The sequence below is a fragment of the Palaemon carinicauda genome, chromosome 30, assembly GCF_036898095.1.
Source record: "Palaemon carinicauda isolate YSFRI2023 chromosome 30, ASM3689809v2, whole genome shotgun sequence".
In the NCBI taxonomy this organism is placed as follows: domain Eukaryota; kingdom Metazoa; phylum Arthropoda; class Malacostraca; order Decapoda; family Palaemonidae; genus Palaemon; species Palaemon carinicauda.
In genome coordinates this window covers 54765105-54786125 of record NC_090754.1, presented here as the reverse complement: position 1 = coordinate 54786125, position 21021 = coordinate 54765105, and the positions used below count along the sequence as shown (strand labels likewise).

The following is a 21021-nucleotide window of genomic DNA, read 5'->3' as shown; positions in this document are numbered from 1 at the left end:
TAGCATCCGTAAGGTACAGAAGCACAAAGGTGGTCCGACACCTTTAGCTCCTAGTATGTTAACCATTAATTGGAAAGCTACTTTCTATGGCTAGGCTTGTTAGTTCTTGCTTGAGACAGCAGAGGTACGCACTGACCTAAGTCAAATCTACAAGAAAGCAGCCTCACCAAGCCTGAATGAACAGTGTCTGGACACTTCCTTCTTGTTCTTGTTAGGGCTAAGGCTGTGACATTTGCATGGGGGTGTCAAGTCCTCCTCAAGTAGCACTGCAGTACCTTAATGTGACATCAGGAAACTCCATGTCAACTTACACGGAGCAATGGAGTAAAAAAAATAAAAAGTTTCAAACTGGTGTTCGAGACCAACTGGTACCGGGTTTTCGTCGTGCAGTATATGGGACGATGTAGGGAACAGAATTACCATCCCTAAAAAAGTATGACAGCATGAAAAGCCTGTAACTCTCCTACTCTCTTGGTAATGCAGAAAAGAGACAATTTTGGGGGATAATCCCTATGATTCCCTCCTCAGATTAGCAGTAGATGCATGCACCAATACCCTGAGGAAAGACGACCCTCCCTAGGGACACAAGTACCAAATTGGGGAACACTGCTCAAAGCTCCTTTGAGCATGGATCAATCCCCTGAATCCACACAATACCAAGAAGACTCTTCTCCAAAATTTTTGCCAAAGTGGAAACAAAAAACAAAGACATTCATGAGGAAAAGACCCTATGATGTCTTCCTATAGTGAGCAGAAGGCACATATGCCCGTGCCCTGGGGGTACGGGCCATCCCGCCCCAGGACCTAAATCCCAGTGTAGGCAAGACCACTTGAAGCTTCCTTCGAACAGGAAACATTCCCCTGACGAGGAGGAGGGATCTAAACTCTACCAAAGAGCTTCTTCATCAGAGGCAGGAGAGGAAGTTCAGGATATGCTGAAAAGCTCTGGCCAGAGAGACATATTCTCTCATTCTCTATGTTTCCAATTGCAGTGTTTCTCTCTCTCACTCTGGACCAACCTGAGAGATAGCAGAAAGGGATAACACTAGACTCTTGGCCACCTCAGTGCCTCATGGATGGGACCAAGAAGGTGGGCTAACACATTCCACTATACCTGAATGCCTTAGATATATAAAGACAAAAGATTTATTGAAGCATTATAGATATACCTTGACATCAGTAAAGTAGGGAAGTTCCTCAGTCGATTGTGTTTTGTGACTGATGGCTTACTGATCTAAAGAAGACAGATATGCTCATGTACAGTACCTTTGAGAAAATGATAAATGTATGAAGACAGAAGATAGAAGGTTTTGGGTGGTCAACCTTTTTAGAGCTTCCTGAACCAGTGATGGTATTTCCACGAAGATGAATATATAATGCAATTAAGAACTGGTAAAAAAAAATGACAACTAGAGGGGCACTCAGTAGAGCGTAGACCTCCGCCGCAACAGCTTATTTCTCTACCTTTTGCTCGACCTTGACCTTAACAAGTATTAATTGTCGTAGATTTTCACACACTCAAATATAAACCAAGGTTGAAGTCTCTGTGACAACAATGTCCAGTCTTATTGCTGATTACGTGAATTGGACATTTTGCTTGACCGTGACTTTGACCTTCCAAAATTTAATCATTTCAAGCTTTTTACACAACAGTTAATCCCTGCAAGTTTTATTACTCTACGATTAAAATTGTGACCAGGAGGCTGTTCACAATCAAACACACAAACAGGGGTGACCGCATAACCTCCTTCCAACTTCGTTGGCGGAGGTAACAAAGAACTACATAAAGAACCTTAAGAAAAAGTTATTGCATGCAAATTTTAACTAGAATCAAACTTACTTCTCGATACAAAATGGTATCTGTTTCCAAGTAGTCCAGCATCTTATCGACGACATCCCACTTTGATGAATGAAGGGGGTTATCAGTCACTGTGAAACTGAGGCCAGTCTGTTGAACATAACCAAAAATTACATCAAGTACAGTAATTAATTATCATGCATGACTTTTTGTATATATGCACTACATTGCAAATATGAATTATTCAGATTTTATTGGAATTATTGTTGCTAAACTTACTAAATGCATTAAACTTGGATGAATTTTCTCTTGAACTGCAGTCCATTCATGAGCTACTGCCAGGGCCAGACCATAGTGTGGTATCTGTAAATAAAAGGGGTAATATATACGTGACGAATAGGTAATGAGTGTAAAAACATTACATTATGAAATAAACATAAATAGGAAGGTAAAGATCTTTTTTAAGAATCAGCTAATAAATACTTCAAAATATCAGAACTGCCACTGCAAAGAATTCTACATCTTTTAAACCATTCTATCTCATAACATACATACATACATACATACACCAAGGCATTTCCCCAAATTTTGGGGGGTAGCCGACATCAAACAAATGAAACAGAAAGGGGGACCTCTCCTCTCTACGTTCCTCCCAGCCTGACAAGGGACTCAACCGAGTTCGGCTGGTACATTATCAAAAAATGCTTGAGGCTCCACTACATCTAGCATCCAATCCATCAAACAGCAGAGCAAGTGCTGCAACTAAAGGAAGGGAAAAGAAGAAGGGGTAGAATGGCCAGTCGATTTACCTCTCATTCTAGGCTAACATACCAACCGCTATCTTAGACGATATGTTTCTTGTCCACTGAAGTAGCTACGTTTGGAACTACCATAACATCAAGGATACTGTATACAAGGTCCTATGAGTATACGCCCATAGAAAATGGTCAAATATGGTTCTGTTATTACCTCACTCTTATCTTAAAAATTGCACCCCTGACATGCTCTTCCTGAGAGTTGGGACAGATCTCTTATGCTTGACTTTGTGGGCACAAGTCCATGATGATCCCTACGTCTCCTTGCCTATAAGAAAATGATACAGTATTGGATTGACCTCCAAAGCCAGAAAGAAACGGTATTGTTGTATCCAAGAACCGGGAGGCAAGGTATTCTGGTTTCTGATGGTCCCTTATGAAGTTATGAACAGCTGGGTTCTAGGTCCTATACCCGAACTCCTGAACTAAGGTGATGGAGGTCCTTTATTCTTCAGAATGACTTGAGCCACATGCAAGGTCATACCATTTCCTACTTGCTTCATCAGGACTAGATGAGTTGAGGATACTCGAGGGTTGATGGCTTATCTGCCGTTCATTCCGCTGTTTAAGTGGGTTCACTTGAGAGTTTGGAAACTAGTGAAACGTTTCCTGAGGCTTGTGCTCCCTAGAAGCTCCACAGGCCTTGTCAATTCTTGCAAAGGGTCCAGACCCAAGAACTTGTTGAGAACTTGGTTTGAGGGCTGAGCAGTATCCTTCATCGCAAAGATAAAGAAGCTACCTTGACAAAGGAAGTAAAAGCTGATCCAGATACCATAAGGTGCAAAGCCGCTGTCATTAATCGACTTTAGAGTGATAGGCGAAATAAGATGTGAGAAAAGGAAGAAGCATGTAGAGTCCCTATGAATAATTTGTTGTAATGCATCATTAAATTCTGCCAGCTGACTGGGACTGGGTAGCGGAAACTGTAAATTCCTGTCAAACTGAATGGCGAGCCAGTTGGGCGATGGTGAAAACTTGATGTATGAAGCTATTTTGCCCCACAATGATGTAGGGATCACAAATGATCCTACACAGGGCTACTGTCAAATGAGTTTGTTTGCTTGCACTGTCCTTCCGTCTGGATGAATCTAATCAACAGCCTTACCTTTTCAACTTCCCAATAGTGTGCCTGTTTGATAAGGGTTTATTAGACAAGCCCATTCATTGATGAAAGTCACGAATGGAAGCACGTCGTCTCTCGGTGCGCAGAGTACTTTACCAACCCTGCCTGTAAAGTACTCACATTGCAAGCATTGCCGGTAGGGAAAAAAAAACGGTGTCTTTCTTACAAGAACCACTTCCCTAGGGTGATCATGTACCCACTCTGTGCCCCATCCTTCTTGGAATCATCTTTGACTGACAGGATCTATGGAGGTAGGGTTTGAGTGAAACTCCCTGGAGAGAATAAAGCCAGATCGTCCAGTGTTTCCTATTCCACTGAAACCATTAGGTAAGGGAATTTCTGGCTGCTTACCACTGATGTTTCCTATTATCCTGGAGCAGTTGCTGGTGTGGAGCCTGTGTAGAATGGGTTTCCCAATGAAGAAGGAAGATTCCAATGAAAGCACGCTTTTATAGGAGTGCGTGCGCACAGGAGAGCTCTCATAGAAGCACTCACAAACATGTGAGGGTGCTCTCCTGTAAGAGCTCGCACACAAGAGACCTCTGCACCGAGTTGTTGTCCTCTTCTTAGTCTCTGGTTAAAGGATTAAAGGGGACTCTTGGAGTACCAGCATCTCCCACAAGGAGAGAAACAGTAGCCACACGTATGCATCTCCTATCGATCAGTCTTTCCCATTATTCACCCATAAAGGGGATAAGAAGAATGGAGCCCTTCTATCCTAATCAGCAGTGTGATGAGATTAACTTGAAGCAGAAAGGGGAGGAGGATTTTTCAAGTTTTCCTAATTGTTGTTTGGGCTAATGACAAAGGTCCTAAAGGGAACTCCCCAAGGAGAGAAGACATAACCAGATAAACAATCTTAGCACCTTTCTGGTGACAGAACACTGAAGACACTAAGTGGCCATAAAACCTTCTTAGAGGGTGCACATTGATGTTTAAGGCTTGCTAACCTCCCTGGGAATACTGTACCGTACACTGTCGTCATCGTCACAGGGTCACACAAACAAAGGAATAAACAGCAAACAGAAATGCTATCTAACAGGAATAAAAATGTAGATATCGACAAGTTCGTACAGAAAACTGTAACAGTTACATTTCCTGAGAAACCACTTGAAATCAATCCTTCCCATTAAACATCCCTTACCAACGATGATCTACCAACATAACTAAAAGAAAAAGTAAAAGAGAGCTGGAAGTATGTCTATACTAGTTGGCAGCTTAAAACAAAGTGGGCGCTCAGAATCTCAACACAGCAGACGGCAAAGAAATGTTCTAGACGGCAAAGTGGCTGAGGAAAAATATAAAGTGGATAGAATGCCCGTAGATGAAGAAAGAAAGTTGAAGAGAGACCAAACTAAATCAATAACTGTAGATATGAGCAGCCAATGGAGATTGACAATCATTAGGGCCTAACAGAGGAATGTTCTCTAAACCTGACTTGACAGAAAGTGCCTTGACTGGTTTTGAATTAATAAAAATAGATGCCAATTCTATTGGAAGAAAAGGAGTATTCATATTTGCCAACTGGGAGTTGATGAGTGGCCTGCAAGCCAAGAGAAGATTGCTCAAATATTTAAAAAGGACTCTGCAACTATTGGAATAGACATAAAATTACATAGACATTCTTGTACTGTTAAACATTCCCCAACTGAATTGATACAGATTGAAAGCAGAATCTTGGCAGAAGTAGGAAATGACTGTAGCAAGATCCCTTGAAAAGCGATTACTTCTGAGCCCTCGCTTAACAATCTCCATGAATTAAGTAATAGGTTGCTAAGGCTGTCATAGGACTTAAAGAAATATTGCTGTACTAACAGCTTTTATCAAGTCTATCAGAAGCTGGAGTTGTTACATGAACCAGACCTGCTGAGGCCAAAACAAGGCTATGAGAAACTACTTGGTATTTGACAATTTCCTGAAGATTACCCTGGGACGAATATATGGGACTTAGCTCTGCTACAATAGACTCCCCTGCATACCTGAGGATGGCCCAGACCAAGCCATTACTTATGAGAAGGAATCTTTCAGCACAATACTCCTCTGAAAAATCAACAAGGGTTACAATGTCCTAAACAGAGTAATAAAATCTTCCCTTTTGTCTAGTGGGTGTCTTTGAAGTTTTAGGTACAGCAAAATCCGGGGTCTTAAGAATCAAGTACATCTCCAGCGTGTGTAGTAAAAAATCTACTGATCTGCTGTGTGGTGTACCAGAGGCAGAGATTACTAGAAACAGAGAGGCATTTATCTTGTGAAGACTAGAAGAGAACAAAACGTAATGGAAGAAGGAAGAGAGGAGGACATTCTTTGAAGATTTCAAAGATAAAGCACAAGCTTTATTTTGTAAATTCTGTGAACAGTGTTAAAGAAAAATGGGGACTGCAGTCATAGATACAGCAATGACACTTTATAATTCACATGATGAAGGATGCCTGGACCAGTCATGAACTTCCTACAACAATCAAAGGTACCCAGATGTTGCCTCTGTATGAATACTCTGTCTTGAGTGTACATGAACATCTGCCAGAACCAATTTTGGTGTTGGAACTACAGGCAAAGGAGAACAGTAATGACTTGGAGCCGGGAAGATGATTCAGAAATAGTACCCGTAGCAGGAAAGAGCATAGGCAAAGAAAGTTTTCAGGATCTTGACCAATACGAGTATGACAAGACTGGGAATTCAGTATCCACAGTTTGTAAGTCACCTAATGTCACAACTAATTGTTCAAGTTTACTGCCTGGCCATTTAGAGTTAAAGGCAAATGAAGACACTCAGTGTTCATATGTATGGTATTTGACTAGATTATTTTTAAAACTAATTATACCAGCATAAAATTTGTCTTCAAAAATATGTTATTTTCATTAGTAAAATAAATTTTTGAATATACTTACCCGATAATCATGTAGCTGTCAACTCCGTTGCCCGACAGAATTCTACGGAAGGGATACGCCAGCGATCGCTATACAAGAGGGGGGTGTACTCACAAGCGCCACCTGTGGCCAGGTACTGCAGTACTTCTTGTTGACACCACCTCAATTTTTCCTCGGTCCACTGGTTCTATGGGGAGGAAGGGTGGGTCAATTAAATCATGATTATCGGGTAAGTATATTCAAAAATTTATTTTACTAATGAAAATAACATTTTTCAATATTAATCTTACCCGATAATCATGTAGCTGATTCACACCCAGGGAGGTGGGTGAAAACCAGTGTACATGTATATCAAGAAGCTAAGTATCCCGTATTTCATATTATCAGTTATTCAAAATAACAATGAAATTATAAGTACCTGGTAAGGAAGTCGACTTGAGCCATTACTCTGCCTTAAATAAGTTCGTCTTCCTTACTGAGCGCAGTGTTCCTCTTAGGAGGCTGAACAACTCTAAGGTGCTGAAGTATCAAGGGCTGCAACCCATACTAAAGGACCTCATCACAACCTTTAACCTCGGCGCTTCTCAAGAAAGAATTGACCACCCGCCAAATCAACAAGGATGTGGAAGGCTTCTTAGCCGACCGTACAACCCATAAAAAGTATTCAAGAGAAAGGTTAAAAGGTTATGGGATTATGGGAATGTAGTGGCTGAGCCCCCGCCTACTACTGCATTCGTTGCTACGAATGGTCCCAGGGTGTAGCAGTACTCGTAAAGAGACTGGACATCTTTGAGATAGAATGATGCGAACACTGACTTGCTTCTCCAATAGGTTGCATCCATAACACTCTGCAGAGAACGGTTCTGTTTGAAGGCCACTGAAGTAGCCACAGCTCTCACTTCATGTGTCCTTACCTTCAGCAAAGCAAGGTCTTCTTCCTTCAGATGAGAATGTGCTTCCCTAATCAGAAGCCTGAATAGTAAGAAACTGAGTTCTTAGACCTTGGAAAAGAAGGCTTCTTGATAGCACACCATAAGGCTTCTGATTGTCCTCGTAAAGGTTAAGACCTTTTTAGATAGTACCTAAGAGCTCTAACTGGGCAAAGTACTCTCTCCAGTTCATTCCCCACCAAGTTGGACAGGCTTGGGATCTCGAACGACTTAGGCCAAGGACGTGAAGGAAGCTCGTTTAGCAAAAACCGAGCTGCAAGGAACATGTAGCCGTTTCAGATGTGAAAACTATGATCCTGCTGAAGGCGTGGATCTCACTTACTCTTTTAGCTGTTGTCAAGCACACGAGGAAAAGAGTTTTTAATGTGAGGTCCTAAAAAGAGGCTGATTGGAGAGGTTCAAATCTTGATGACATAAGGAACCTTAGGACCACGTCTAGATTCCAGCCTGGAGTGGACAACCGACGTTCCTTTGAGGTCTCAAAAGACCTAGGGAGGTCCTGTAGATCTTTGTTGGTGGAAAGATCCAAGCCTCTGTGGCGGAAAACCGCTGCCAACATACTTCTGTAACCCTTGATCGTAGGAGCTGAAAGGGATCTTACTTTCCTTAGATGTAACAGGAAGTCAGCAATCTGGGTTAAAGTGGTACTGGTTGAGGAAACTGCATTGGTCTTGTACCAGCTTCGGAAGACTTCCCCTTGAGACTGATAGACTCTGAGAGTGGATGTTCTCCTTGCTCTGGCAATCGCTCTGGCTGCCTCCTTCGAAAAGCCCCTAGCTCTTGAGAGTCTTTCGAAAGTCTGAAGGCAGTCAGACGAAGAGCGTGGAGGTTTGGGTGTACCTTCTTTACGTGAGGTTGACGTAGAAGGTTCACTCCTAGAGGAAGAGTCCTGGGAATGTCGACCAGCCATTGCAGTACCTCTATGAACCATTCTCTCGCGGGCCAGAGCGGAGCCAACCAACGTCAGCCGTGTCCCTTTGCGAGAGGAGAACTTCTGAAGTACCCTGTTGACAATCTTGAACGGCGGGAATGCATACAGGTCGAGATGGGACCAATCCAGCAGAAAAGCATCCACGTGAACTGCTGCTGGGTCTGGAATCGGAGAACAATACAACAGGAGTCTCTAGGTTATCGAGGTAGCGAACAGATCTATGGTTGGCTGACCCCACAGGGCCCAAAGTCTGCTGCAAACATTCTTGTGAAGGGTCCACTCTGTGGGGATGACCTGACCCTTCCGGCTGAGGCGATCTGCCATGACATTCATACCGCCCTGAATGAACCTCGTTACCAGCGTGAGCTTTCGATCTAAAGACCAGATGAGGAGGTCCCTTGCGATCTAGAACAACTTCCACGAAAGTCCCTCCCTGCTTGGAGATGTAAGCCAGGGCTGTGGTGTTGTCAGAGTCCACCTCCACCACCTTGTTAAGCTGGAGGGACTTGAAGTTTATCAAGGCCAGAAGAACCGCCAACAACTCCTTGCAATTGATGTGAAGTGTCCTTTGCTCCTGATTCCATGTTCCCGAGCATTCCTGTCCGTCCAAAGTCGCACCCCAGCCCGTGTCTGATGCGTCCGAGAGGAGACGGCGGTCGGGTTTCTGAACAGCCAAAGGTGGACTTCCTTGAGAAGAAAGCTGTTCTTACACCACGCGAGAGTAGACCTCCTCTCTTCGGAAACAGGAACTGAGACCGTCTCTAGCGTCATGTCCTTTATCCAGTGAGCAGCTAGATGATACTGAAGGGGGTGGAGGTGGAGTCTCCCTAACACGATGAACAGGGCCAGCGATGAAAGTGTCCCTGTTAGACTCATCCACTACCTGACTGAGCATCGGTTCCTTCTCAGCATGCTCTGGATGCATTCTAGGGCTTGGAAGATCCTTGGGGCCGACGGAAAAGCCCGAAAAGCTCGACTCTGAAGATCCATACCCAGGTAGACAATGTTCTGGGATGGGACGAGCTGGGACTCCTCAAAATTGACCAGGAGGCCCAGTTCCTTGGTCAGATCCATAGTCCATCTGAGAATCTCCAGACAGCGACGACTTGTGGGAGCTCTTAAAAGCCAGTCGTCTGACGGAGCCGGACACAAGATCATGGTACTGCTGCACAGTCTGTGAACTGTCAACCATGGGGAAGCGAGGAAGTACAGTGACAACCCGAAGCTGTCTAGACTGTCTGGGTCGTACAGACAACTCCTTATCGGGTTGCTGAGGTTGCCGCACTGCGTCACAACAAGTCACTTCTGCTGGTTGTTGAACGTCTTCCCAGTGACACACTGACTCCGTAAACAAAAAATCCTCTAACAAGGACTAAGCTTGGACTGCATGTCTTGCAACACAGCTCAAGGTCTATGGGAGCAGGTGTGGTAACAGACGGGGTTAGCGACTGAAGTGGAACCATTACCTTCCCTGGAAGCATGTTATGCTTAAATAAAAGTCCATAGGAGGCTACGCAGCTAAAGGCTCCTCTCCAAATGACAGAGTCCTCAAGGGAATATCAGAAGGAGGGAGAAAAGCACTTTCTCATCTACAGGGACCATATCCGAGAAAAGCTAAGTTCTCTCAGTGAGGGTTTCACTGGTGCAAAAGCAGCAGACTAGAAGGCAACGTTATGAAACTGCTTGACAGTCTAGTGAGTTGGCAACAACCAAAGATGTGTGACTGAGAAGCATGCGGTAAGGTATGCAGAGCATGCTGTATGCAGAGCATGCTGTATGCAGAGCATGCTGTATGTAGAGCATGCTGTAAGGTAAGCAGAGCATGTTGCATGGCGTGTAACATTTCTCAGAAATTCCATGACCAGTGCTAGATTGAGTAATATCGCATTACTGTCCATTGAAAGTGCACGTGCCGAGGGAATTGATTTAGACTGTTTTGTTGATGAATTTGATAGCCGGCATGATAATCGTAGAATTAAGCTGCACTAAATATACGTACTATAATCTACTTCACCTCAGGAAAGGGAAACTCGCCCTGTTGGCAACACTGCATTACTTCATGCATGCTTGCATGGGGTTTTAATATCAACATAATATTTACATTATATTCATAACTCATGATTCATTTTTGTTTTGAAGATATTTTTGCCATATTTTTGCGATTTTGTTAAAAATATATTGCAAGGAATACATATATATTTTTTTTTTTTTTTTTTTTAAGTAATACGAATAACCTCCATTATCATAATGTTTGTGTAGGCATACATGTATATGTTTTACAAATGCAAGTTATGAAAGTAATGAGGTGTTATTATTGTCATTTGTTATTTCAAAGTTGAATGGGAAGAGGCTCAAGCTGAGGAGAAAGTGGCAGATGCATGCGTTGAGGTGGCTGACTCATAGCATGAGGTTCCTGCCTCAAGAGTTGCGCTTGCCTCAAGGGTTGAGGTGGCTGCGCAGAGAGAGGCTCTTGACTCACGAGTTGAGGTTCTTGAGGTGTGAGCTGCGAGAGTTGAGGTGGCGGCTGCGCAGAACGCGACTCCTGTCTCACGAGTTGAGGTTCTTGAGGAGCTTGCCTCGAGAGTTGAGGTTGTAGCTGCGAGAGCTGAGGTGGCTGCCTCAAGGATGGTAGAGGTTGTCGTACCTCAAGAGGTTGCTGCCTCGAGGATGGTCTTACTGCAAGAAACTCTTGCCTCAAAGGAAGAGGAGGTTGTAAGGCATAAGACTCCTGTCCCCATTGTTGAGGAGGTTGTAGCGTGGTAAGAGATTCCTGCCTCAAGGAAGGTGGAGGTTGCTGCACAACGCTGGTAACTGGCAACTCCCAACGCGGCAGCTCACGCATGGAGGTAGCCTGAGGAACCTCAACCTCATACGTCTGGCAGATTGTACTGCGCAGAGGAGGAGGAGCGTTCGCAGGAGGAGGTGTATTAACCTCCTCTGCCTGAAACTCCTGCATCAACACCGCAAGCTGAGACTGCATTGACTGCAGCAAAGACCACTAGAGTTTAAGAAAGACAACAACAAACGGAGCTACTGTCCGTTGAGACTGAGGGTCTAAAACAGCTGGTGCGGCAACAGACGGAGCTACTGCCTGTTGCGATACCACCTTGCCTCTCTGGGAGGTGTGCAGTTGTCGTACTGCAGCAAGTCCGAACTGACCCAGGGCTAATGGCTACACCTAGGAGTTGGACTTGTGCGGAAGGGACCGACTTGCACTTAAAAGCTGCAAGATTGGTCCATGGTTTCTGCGAGAAACCTCTACCGCAGACGAGGAAAGAAAGGGCTCTCTCGTCTTTGTGTGGGTGGGGTGATCACGTCGGCAACGTGTGTAGATACACCCGAAACCACGGAGGAAAACGTCTGTTCGTCGATCAAGGCCTGCTGAACCCATAAGTCCTTCGACATTACTTCTCCCCTGGGCTTGGGAGCTTGTAAGAGGTCCCAGACTAGGCGAACAACTGGCACGAACAGACGAACCCTCGAACGCAACACTGTAACACTTTGCGCTTATCACTTATCACTTTTGATTTTCTGTTTGCACTTATTTCACTGAACTCGAAACTTTAAGTGGTTTGTACCTGAAACACGCAATTCTATCCTTCCTTAAAAGTTAATAATTGCGAAAACAGAATTACAATGTAACAGAAAAATCTAATGAAAGATAAATAATTCAGTGGCTGGAAAGAGACTAAACACTAGATCAAATAAACTACGTTTAAAATCTCTCACCGCATAAAGCTTGAGAACAAGAATAAAACTCTAGAAACGTTTACCTTCTTCCCCTAAAGAGACTAGGGAGAAGAGCAAAAACGATAACAACGTTACTCGCTTGAACGAAACGTTTATCCTCCTCTCTCTCCCTCCGTCTCTATCTCTCTCTCTCTCTCTCTCTCTTGACTTAGAACCTGAGAGAAGAGCCCAATCATATATATCGTTAAAACATATTATTGTTAAAGGAAAAAAACTGAAAGATTTCCCAAATAAAAAGTTCCTTTATTAGAATTAAAACCATTAAGCTAAGAAAGAATGAACAAACGCTAGAAACGGTTTACTCTTACTGCAACGTGACACCGTGAAAATTCTCTCTCTATCGTAACGATAGAGCGCAAGTTGAACGTTCTGAACGTCAACAACTGCAGAGACAAAACAAAACGTTAGTTCAACTTTGAAAACAGTACGAGACTATCAAAGAAATTCTTTCAAAAACATTAAAATAGCATAATATGTTAACAGGTAAAACCGAAATGACGGGCTCAATGTTAATTAACTTCGGTACAAGAAAAGACCGCCTACTATTAGGAAAGGTCGAATATAAACAAATATAAAAATTAATTTTAATAAGTTTATAAAAAAGGAAGTTAATCGAAGAGGCCTATAAAAGGCGGAGAGATATAAAATAAATCTATAACTTTTGTTAAGCAAAATTAAGAAAGAGAGTCTATACTCTCTTAGACACCAACACTTCCGTCTAAGGGAAGGGTCGGCCATTTAAAAGTGAAAGAGAGTTCATACTCTCTTCGTCACCATAATTAATCAAATTAATTCCAAAAGCTAGCTAAGCTAATAATAAAACTTCCTGAATAGCGAAAGCTAAAATCTAGAGCAAATACATCACCAAATCATGAGCAAAAACTCCAGAATCAACAGCGTATCCATGTAGGTCTAGCCGGAGGCACGACAGAGGAAAAATTGAGGTGGTGTCAACAAGAAGTACTGCAGTACCTGGCCACAGGTGGCGCTTGTGAGTACACCCCCCTCTTGTATAGCGATCGCTGGCGTATCCCTTCCGTAGAATTCTGTCGGGCAACGGAGTTGACAGCTACATGATTATCGGGTAAGATTAATATTGAAAAATCTGAAATTCTATTCTCTTCTATCTACCATGGTACTTCCTAAATTTTGGGAGGTAGCAGACATCCATTAAGAAAAAAAGGGCTCAACAGATGAATTATTTGGAAAATCTACTGCATGAAAAGTATGAGTACACACGGTAATGTACTGGTGGCATCTCAACAGTTAGTTGCTGCCATGTCCAGCCTAATACACAACTTAAAATGCTGGAGGAACCATAAAATAATTTAATTTCCTCACCTGTAAGACTTTCCCAAGCGGTGTCTTGAGTTTTCTGTGATCCAGGTTTATCTCGTACGAATCGTTTGTCCCTGCAACGCCGACGTTTCTATAGAATCGTTTCCTTGCTGTAGAAGAGAATATAATCGTTACCACATTCACTTTCTACATCAGTAATAATTGCATTAACTGTACTTTCCTATTACATTTTCTTCAAGACAAGACGAAATGCATTAATGAACGTGAAAGCGGTTTTTAGTTTTTATTAAAATACCACACTCCATATCAACTCAACATATACATAATAAAGAACTTTTCGACATATAAGTATTGTGTTTCTCATGCAACCAAACCTACCTTCTGCCATAGACCGACATGATGTGACGGTGACCTGAAGCTGTGAGAGAAATGGATAGGTCTTTCTTGCCAGTCTTCCAGGAAGCATTGTACTGTAGTAGTTTTATCTGGAAGAATAGCTAATATGAGGAATTCACTTCACAATTTAGACTCATTATTATACCAACACTTAATACTGAAAGGTTTACTGATGGACTGGTTGGTTAAAATTAAGTTTGCCATGTACTATAAATGCTTTTAAACACCTTTTCCTTCTTTCCATTAATTAAAACTTTATCTATCTTTTTTAGTTTCCTAATGACATTATCATAAAGCATCAAAAATGTTCAAAGTAATTTGTATTTTTCCTAATTATACAAACATAAGTTCTTTAATAGAGGTACGATTTCAGCCAAGCTGAAGCTCGGCTATCAAAATTTAAAACAGGATATCAGCAGTTACTGGCAGGTGGCGCGGAAGCCATGTCCCCATGCCAGAAAACTTTGACTTTCACCTAGGAATTGTGAGGTATTTGCGGCAAAAAGTATAACCTAAAGGACTCAAATTTGTATTGTTAATAAAAATACAAAATGCTTTAAAAATTTGTGATTTGTTCCTGCACATACAAACTTATGAGCTTTAATAGAAGAATTATCTTAATTCTTAGGAGAAAAGAAGTCGCTTTAATCAAGATAGGAAGTGTAAAACACTTGTACCTGGAGAGGTGTGAAAGTTTTAACTCCTATCCATCTCCTAAGAACCTGAGAAAGGATTCTCAGTAAGACATATGATGTCTGAAATATATGGTGAATTAAAAGTAATACAGGGGTAGGTTATAAAAATTCATATCCTTCCTCTCCCTCATAAGGAGGATGAGGAAGATACTTCTATATCTATATGTACAGAAAGTTTCTTAGTATGGAAGCTTCCTTGAATCTATCCCCCGATAGAGCAAATAACGGAATGACCAAAGAGGAAAGAGGCCTGGCATTCTCACCTCTCAACTTAGAATTACATCACACCCTCTATCTTAGGGGAGATGATTACTGTCCAGTGAAGGAGCCGGGGTTTCTACAAAAGCAGCCAAGTAGCTACCACAGGTCACACCAAGAACATGTCTAGACATTGGAGGGTATAGTATTACCTTCACTCAAGGAAGGCAAAACTCCTGTCTCAATCAAAGAAATCAATAAGGGAAGAACACAAATGCAAAAGCAGAAACAGAAAAAAAGTCCAAACTAGAACACTGAGAAATACGTCTGTACAGATCAGCGAACAAAGTCAAAGCGAAGATGGCGCCACCAGTCAGGTGCGCAGGCTTCCTCCGCCACACTGCAAAGATTATGCGTTAAAGGTTAACAGACGTTCCAGCTTTGATGAAGTTACACTCCTATCGAAGGTAGATTTGTATTATACATAGGAACAAATGGCCTTTTTAATTGAGAAATTACTTTATATGCACAGTTATTTGGTGCTTAAATGATTCCAATTTTAATTTTGATAGCAAATCACTAGTTTACTTGTTTTTCTTCATCCCTTCACATAAATGACAAATTCGGAGATAATTTGTATTTTTCCTAACCATACAAACCTTAGCTATTTACATAGGGTTTACTTTCGGTGTAGCTGAAATGACGAGCCATTAGATTTTAACGAGGGTTAAACTACCCCTGTGCTAGTTAGCACGGGGGTAGGGGAGGGGTAGCCCCCCACACACCGGTGAGCTGCCTCACTTCACTTAGAGGTAGGACTTGTCTTGGGGGACAGGGCTGGCAAAGCAAATATGTGTAAATACTGTAGCTAAGGTTTGTATGGTTAGGAAAAATACAAATCATCTCCGAATTTGTCATTTGTTCCGTAACCGAAATACAAACCACGCTATTTACATAGGGTGACTTACCCTTAGGCAGGGTGGAAAGTCCCCAGCCTTACTGGCATTGGCTTACCCGGGGACTCAGAGTCCGAGTGAGCAGCACTTCGAGAAAAAGAGTCCCTGCGCCTCGCAAGTTTTTTGCTACGCAAAAAACAAGCGGCCTACATAAGTTGTGTGTGGAGAGATGAAGTGTGACTCGTCCTAGGAAGTTGACCTGAAGTCTTTTATATGGAATTCTAGGCTAGGACGTCCCCATACCACCTCGTCAGGGTATGGGGGACGCCACAGTATTATACTTAATACTAGGAACACAAGGAAGCATGGTTTACCTGCAGAGGTTTGAGGTCAGCTATGCAGAGACCCAGGATGCTGCATTCCCCAAGAGAGGGGAGAATGAAGAAAGAAGTAAGAGCCAGACATACTCTTTCATTTGTGCAGACTAAAACTGGGTAACAGTGCCTTCAACCTTCTGCTACTTGTCCATTAAGGAGCCTGAGGTTAGACCAGCTGTTGTGTAGCCACCACAGGGCCGATAGAAAAAGTATCGAGGCTCCTGTGGGTCACGTCCTGCAGGTAGTGGGCTGTGAAGGTCGTTTGACGCTTCCAGACCCCAGCTTGTAGCACCTGCGTCACAGAGAAGTTTCTCTTGAAGGCCAGGGACGTGGCGATGCCCCTGACATCATGTGCCCTAGGGCGACGTGACGGAGGAGGGTCTGGATTCAAGGCGTGATGAATGGTCCGTCGAATCCAGGCTGAGATGGTATTCTTGGTGACCCTCCTCTTCGTCCTGCCTGTGCCAACAAACAATGCCTGCACCTGAGGACGAACTGCAGCTGTTCTCTTCAAGTAACACCTCACACTCCTCACTGGGCATAATAGCAGGTGGTCTGGGTCGCTTGTTACAGAACGGAGACTCACGACCCTGAAAGAGTCGAACCGTGGGTCCGGCACTCCAGGGTTCTGAGTCTTGGCAACAAACTCAGGGACGAACCTGAACGTTACCTCCCCCCACCCCCTTGAATGGGCGACATCGTACGAGAGACCATGAAGTTCACTAACTCGTTTGGCCGAGGCCAAAGCTAGCAGGAAAGCCGTCTTCCAAGACAGGTGGCGATCAGAGGCCTGGCGTAATGGTTCAAAGGGAGGTCTCTTAAGAGCCCTGAGAACCCGAACCACGTTCCATGGAGGAGGTCTCACTTCCGACTGAGGGCAGGTAAGCTCATAGCTACGTATGGGTAAAGAGAGTTCCAGCGAGGAAGAAATGTCCACTCCTTTCAGCCTAAAAGCCAAGCTCAAGGCTGAGCGATAGCCTTTCACCGCTGAGACCGAAAGGCGCATTTCCTCCCACAAATAAACGAGAAACTCCGCTATTGCTGGAATAGTGGCATCGAGTGGAGAGATACCCCTCCCACGACACCAACCACAGAAGACTCTCCACTTCGCCCGGTAGACTCCCTCAGAGGACTTTCGCAGGTGCCGAGACATTCTCTCTGCAACCTGTTGCGAAAAGCCTCTCTCCGTGAGGAGACGCTGGACAGCCTCCAGGCGTGAAGCCGAAGCGAGGCTACGGCTTTGTGGAAGATGTTGCAATGTGGCTGTCTGAGTAGCTCGTGACGTGGAGGAAGCTCTCTCGGGAGCTCCGTCAGGAGCTGCAGAAGGTCCGGGAACCATTCCGCGTGATGCCATAGCGGAGCTATCAGAGTCATCGACAGGTTGACCGATAGTCTGGTCCTGTTGAGCACCCTTCTCATCAGACAGAACGGTGGAAAGGCATACACGTCGATGTTGTCCCACCGTTGCTGGAAAGCATCTTGCCAGAGTGCCTTGGGGTCCGGGACTGGGGAGCAGTACAGGGGCAGTTTGAAATTCAAAGCTGTCGCGAACAGATCCACCGTCGGGGAACCCAACCCCACAAAGTCAGGACTTTGTTGGCTATCTGAGGATCCAAAGACCACTCGGTACTCACTATCTGCGAAGCCCTGCTCAGACTGTCGGCGAGCACATTCCTCTTGCCAGGAATGAAGCGAGCTGATAGTGTTATCGAGTGGACTTCGGTCCACCTCAGAATCTCTACTGCAAGATGGGATGGCTGATGCTTGTTGATATGAGCCACTACCGTGGTGTTGTCGCTCATCACCACCACGGAGTGACCCGCCAGGATCCGTTGGAACTGTTGAAGAGCCAGGAATACGGCCTTCATCTCTAGCAGGTTGATGTGCAGGTACTTTTCTGATGCTGACCAAAGGCCTGAGGTCCTCTGGTTCAGAATGTGAGCCCCCCCCCACCCCTTCTTTTGACGCGTCCGAAAACAGTGTTAATTCCGGGGGGAGGACGAGAAGATCCACTCCCTTTCGCAGGTTCTCGTCGACCAGCCACCACAGCAGGTCCGCCTGTTCCGAAGGTCCTATCGGGACCGGAAAGACCGGGGAATCGTATCCTTGATTCCACCGGGACTTGAGCCGCCACTGCAGGGATCTCATCCTGAGACGGCCGTTTGGAACCAGACGAGCCAGGGAGGACAGGTGACCTAAGAGACGCAACCACGATTGGGCGGGAAGCTCTTCCCGCCTGAGGAAGGGTTCCGCCACCCTCCTCAGCCTTGCTATCCTGTCGTCTGATGGAAAGGCTTTGTGGAGATTGGTGTCTAACAACATGCCTAGATAAACCAGTCGTTGGGACGGCTGCAGAGAGGACTTCGAGATTTACCAAGATCCCCAGATCTTGGCAAAGTCCCAGAAGCCTGTCTCGGTGTCGAAGAAGGGTCGACTCCGAGTCTGCTAGGATCAGCCAGTCGTCCAGATATCGGAGGAGACGGATGCCGTACCTGTGCGCCCAAGACGAAATCAGGGTAAACACTCTGGTGAACACCTGAGGTGCTGTGGAGAGACCGAAGCACAGCACCTTGAACTGGTAGGTCTTGCCGTCTAGGCTGAATCTCAAGTACTTCCTGGAAGACGAATGGATTGGGATCTGGAAGTACGTATCCTTCAAATCCAGTGTGCACATGAAATCTTGTGGTCTCACCGCAAGTCTGACGTGTCCGCTGTCTCCATGCTGAACGGAGTTTGCTTGACAAACTTGTTCAGAGCTGAGAGGTCGATGACAGGTCTCCAGCCTCCAGACGCCTTCTTTACAAGAAAGAGTCGACTGAAGAAGCCTGGGAGCCGTCGACGACCTCCTGGAGAGTATCCTTCTTGAGCATGGTCTCGACTTCTGCCCGAAGGGCCAGCCCCTTTGCCGATCCCATGGCATAGGAGCTCAACGACACTGGATTCGCTGTCAGGGGAGGTTGAGATGTCGTGAATGGGACGCGACACCCTTGGACGATCACAGAGAATGTCCAAGCATCGGCCCCATGTTGCTGCCACCTGTGCACGCAACTTTGAAGGCATCCCCCCACAGGTGGACACGCGGGGGGACTGCCACTCCTAACGTTTGCGGACGCGGCCGCCTCCTCTAGGAGTCTTGCCTCCCCTGGAGGACTTACCGCCCCTCTTGTCCTTGGCAGGAAAGGGCTGGGGCTTAGACACCACTTTCTTAGCTGCCAGCGCCTGCTTCGGTGTCTTGCGAGGCTGCTGCTGGTGTTGCTGCGGAGCTGGAGGCTTATAGGGCCGCGATGTAAGGGCCCTTTGGAGGAGGGAGTCCTGGCTAGACTTCCTCCACCTCTCAGCTGTACGTTCCATATCTTGGGGCTCAAACAAATTTCCCCCAAGGAGGGAGGCATGTCTGAGCCTGCAGACATCCACGGCGTGGACCTTCGGATGGAACTTCTCGGTCACCGCATCACGACGCTTCAGCACCGAGTTGGCCCACAGGTTGGTAACCTGATGTGCCAGGAAATCAATGGAGCGAGTGCCCGAGAGGAGGAAGGTCTCCAGGGCCTTCCTACTGCTCTCCTTAGACAGATCCTCGGAGCGCAAAAGGATGCCCAGAGAGCCTAGCCAGACATCCAGCCAGGAAGTGGCCTGCATGGCACACTTCGCGACCTTCTCGTGGCTCAGGATCTCCGACGCCGAGAACGTCACCTGCCGGGCGGAGAGCTTCTCAAGGGGAACTCCCCTAGTAAGCTCTTCCACCAAATGGTGGAGGGGAAGAGCGAGACTAGACTCCCCCATGATCTCGAAATACCTCCTCTGCTGGAGACGAGGAGGTGCGAGAGCTTGTTCCTGGCAGAGGAACGACTGGAGGAGGCGAGAACTGCGAGCTGAGCGTTGGCCCTGGCTCTGGCACTCTTCACCCCCTGGGACCAGGGCAGAGCCACGCTGGCCTTTGGGGGCTTCTGAGTTCCATAAACCTGGTCCCGGACCATGTCCTTGCCTTCACGCGGGGCGATCACAGGGTCCATGAACCCGTTGAGGTGTCTCATCAGGCCCAAGACCTGCCAGAAGGCATGCTCAGACTCTTGCTGCTCTCCTCCCTGCGGACTGGCAGCTAAGTCTCCTGTCCCCGGAATCTCTTCCTGGGGAGACGCGTGGACGTTCTCCCGGGGTGCGGCTGGTTCCTGACGAATTCGTGAAGAAGACTTCGGAATCGTCTTGGAGTCCTTGGGTTCCCTCCTGGGCGGGATACACGACTCCAGCAAAGAGGTCTGGTAGGCACCTTCCACGCGAGACGATTCTCCTCCATGAGGAGATGACTCCCCCCTTAGTGCCGAGGGGGAGACTGCCACCTCGCTGGACTCTCCTGAGGACGGAAAGGCTTCGTCCTCGGGAGAAGGAGAAAACGACTGCGAAGGGGACGGAGCCTTCCTGACGGACCTCTTAGGAACCAACTTCTCCCTGGGGGAAGACACCACGAAGTCCACTCCTCTCCTTCTCTTCAGCGGGGGCGAGGCCGTCGTTGGTTTGTGTCCTAGATCGGCAAGTGCCGGCTTCATAGCCTTCACTAACGCCCGCATCAGAGGACCAAACCAAGACTGCCGAGACACGGACACAGAGTCCGAAATTCCCGCTGGTGGGAAGGGGATCGGGCGATCCTTTGCAGTGGACACCACTGGACCTGCCTGCAAAAAAGAAGGGGAAGAAAGTTGCCTTGACCTCTCCGATGGTCCTTCCTTATCCTGCAAAAGAGACCTGCGCTTAGGCGGAGGCGATCCTGACTGCGACCTGGCGACACTCGTCCCTGCTGCCGCCGCGAGCTGCGGAACCCGACGCGAATGGGGGTCGTGCTGACGCTCGCGCGTAGGCGTTACTAAAGAGTCGCGCACGAGAGGCTGTTGGAGCGCGGGCGCGCAATCGCACGGAGACAAACGAGCGCT

At 45.9% G+C, this 21021-nt stretch overlaps 2 protein-coding genes across 3 annotated transcripts in view; one reads left to right on the top strand and one right to left on the bottom strand.

Moving 5' to 3' along the window:
• l(2)k14505 (ATP synthase mitochondrial F1 complex assembly factor 2 homolog l(2)k14505) overlaps nucleotides 1-21021 on the bottom strand; it is a 48093-nt gene that overhangs the window by 15119 nt on the left and 11953 nt on the right. For both annotated transcript variants that reach the window (XM_068353802.1, XM_068353803.1), the window contains exons 2-5: nucleotides 13913-14019; nucleotides 13577-13683; nucleotides 2078-2161; nucleotides 1841-1948 (exon numbers count right to left, since the gene is read on the bottom strand). In XM_068353802.1, the coding sequence (XP_068209903.1) occupies nucleotides 1841-1948; nucleotides 2078-2161; nucleotides 13577-13683; nucleotides 13913-14000 (387 nt within the window). In that variant the 5' untranslated portion in view covers nucleotides 14001-14019. The remainder of the gene's footprint in view (nucleotides 1-1840; nucleotides 1949-2077; nucleotides 2162-13576; nucleotides 13684-13912; nucleotides 14020-21021) is intronic.
• LOC137623537 (uncharacterized) overlaps nucleotides 14382-21021 on the top strand; it is a 38842-nt gene continuing 32202 nt past the window's right edge. The window contains exons 1-2 of the mRNA XM_068354372.1: nucleotides 14382-14419; nucleotides 14559-14669. Coding sequence (XP_068210473.1) covers nucleotides 14382-14419; nucleotides 14559-14669 — 149 coding nt within the window. The remainder of the gene's footprint in view (nucleotides 14420-14558; nucleotides 14670-21021) is intronic.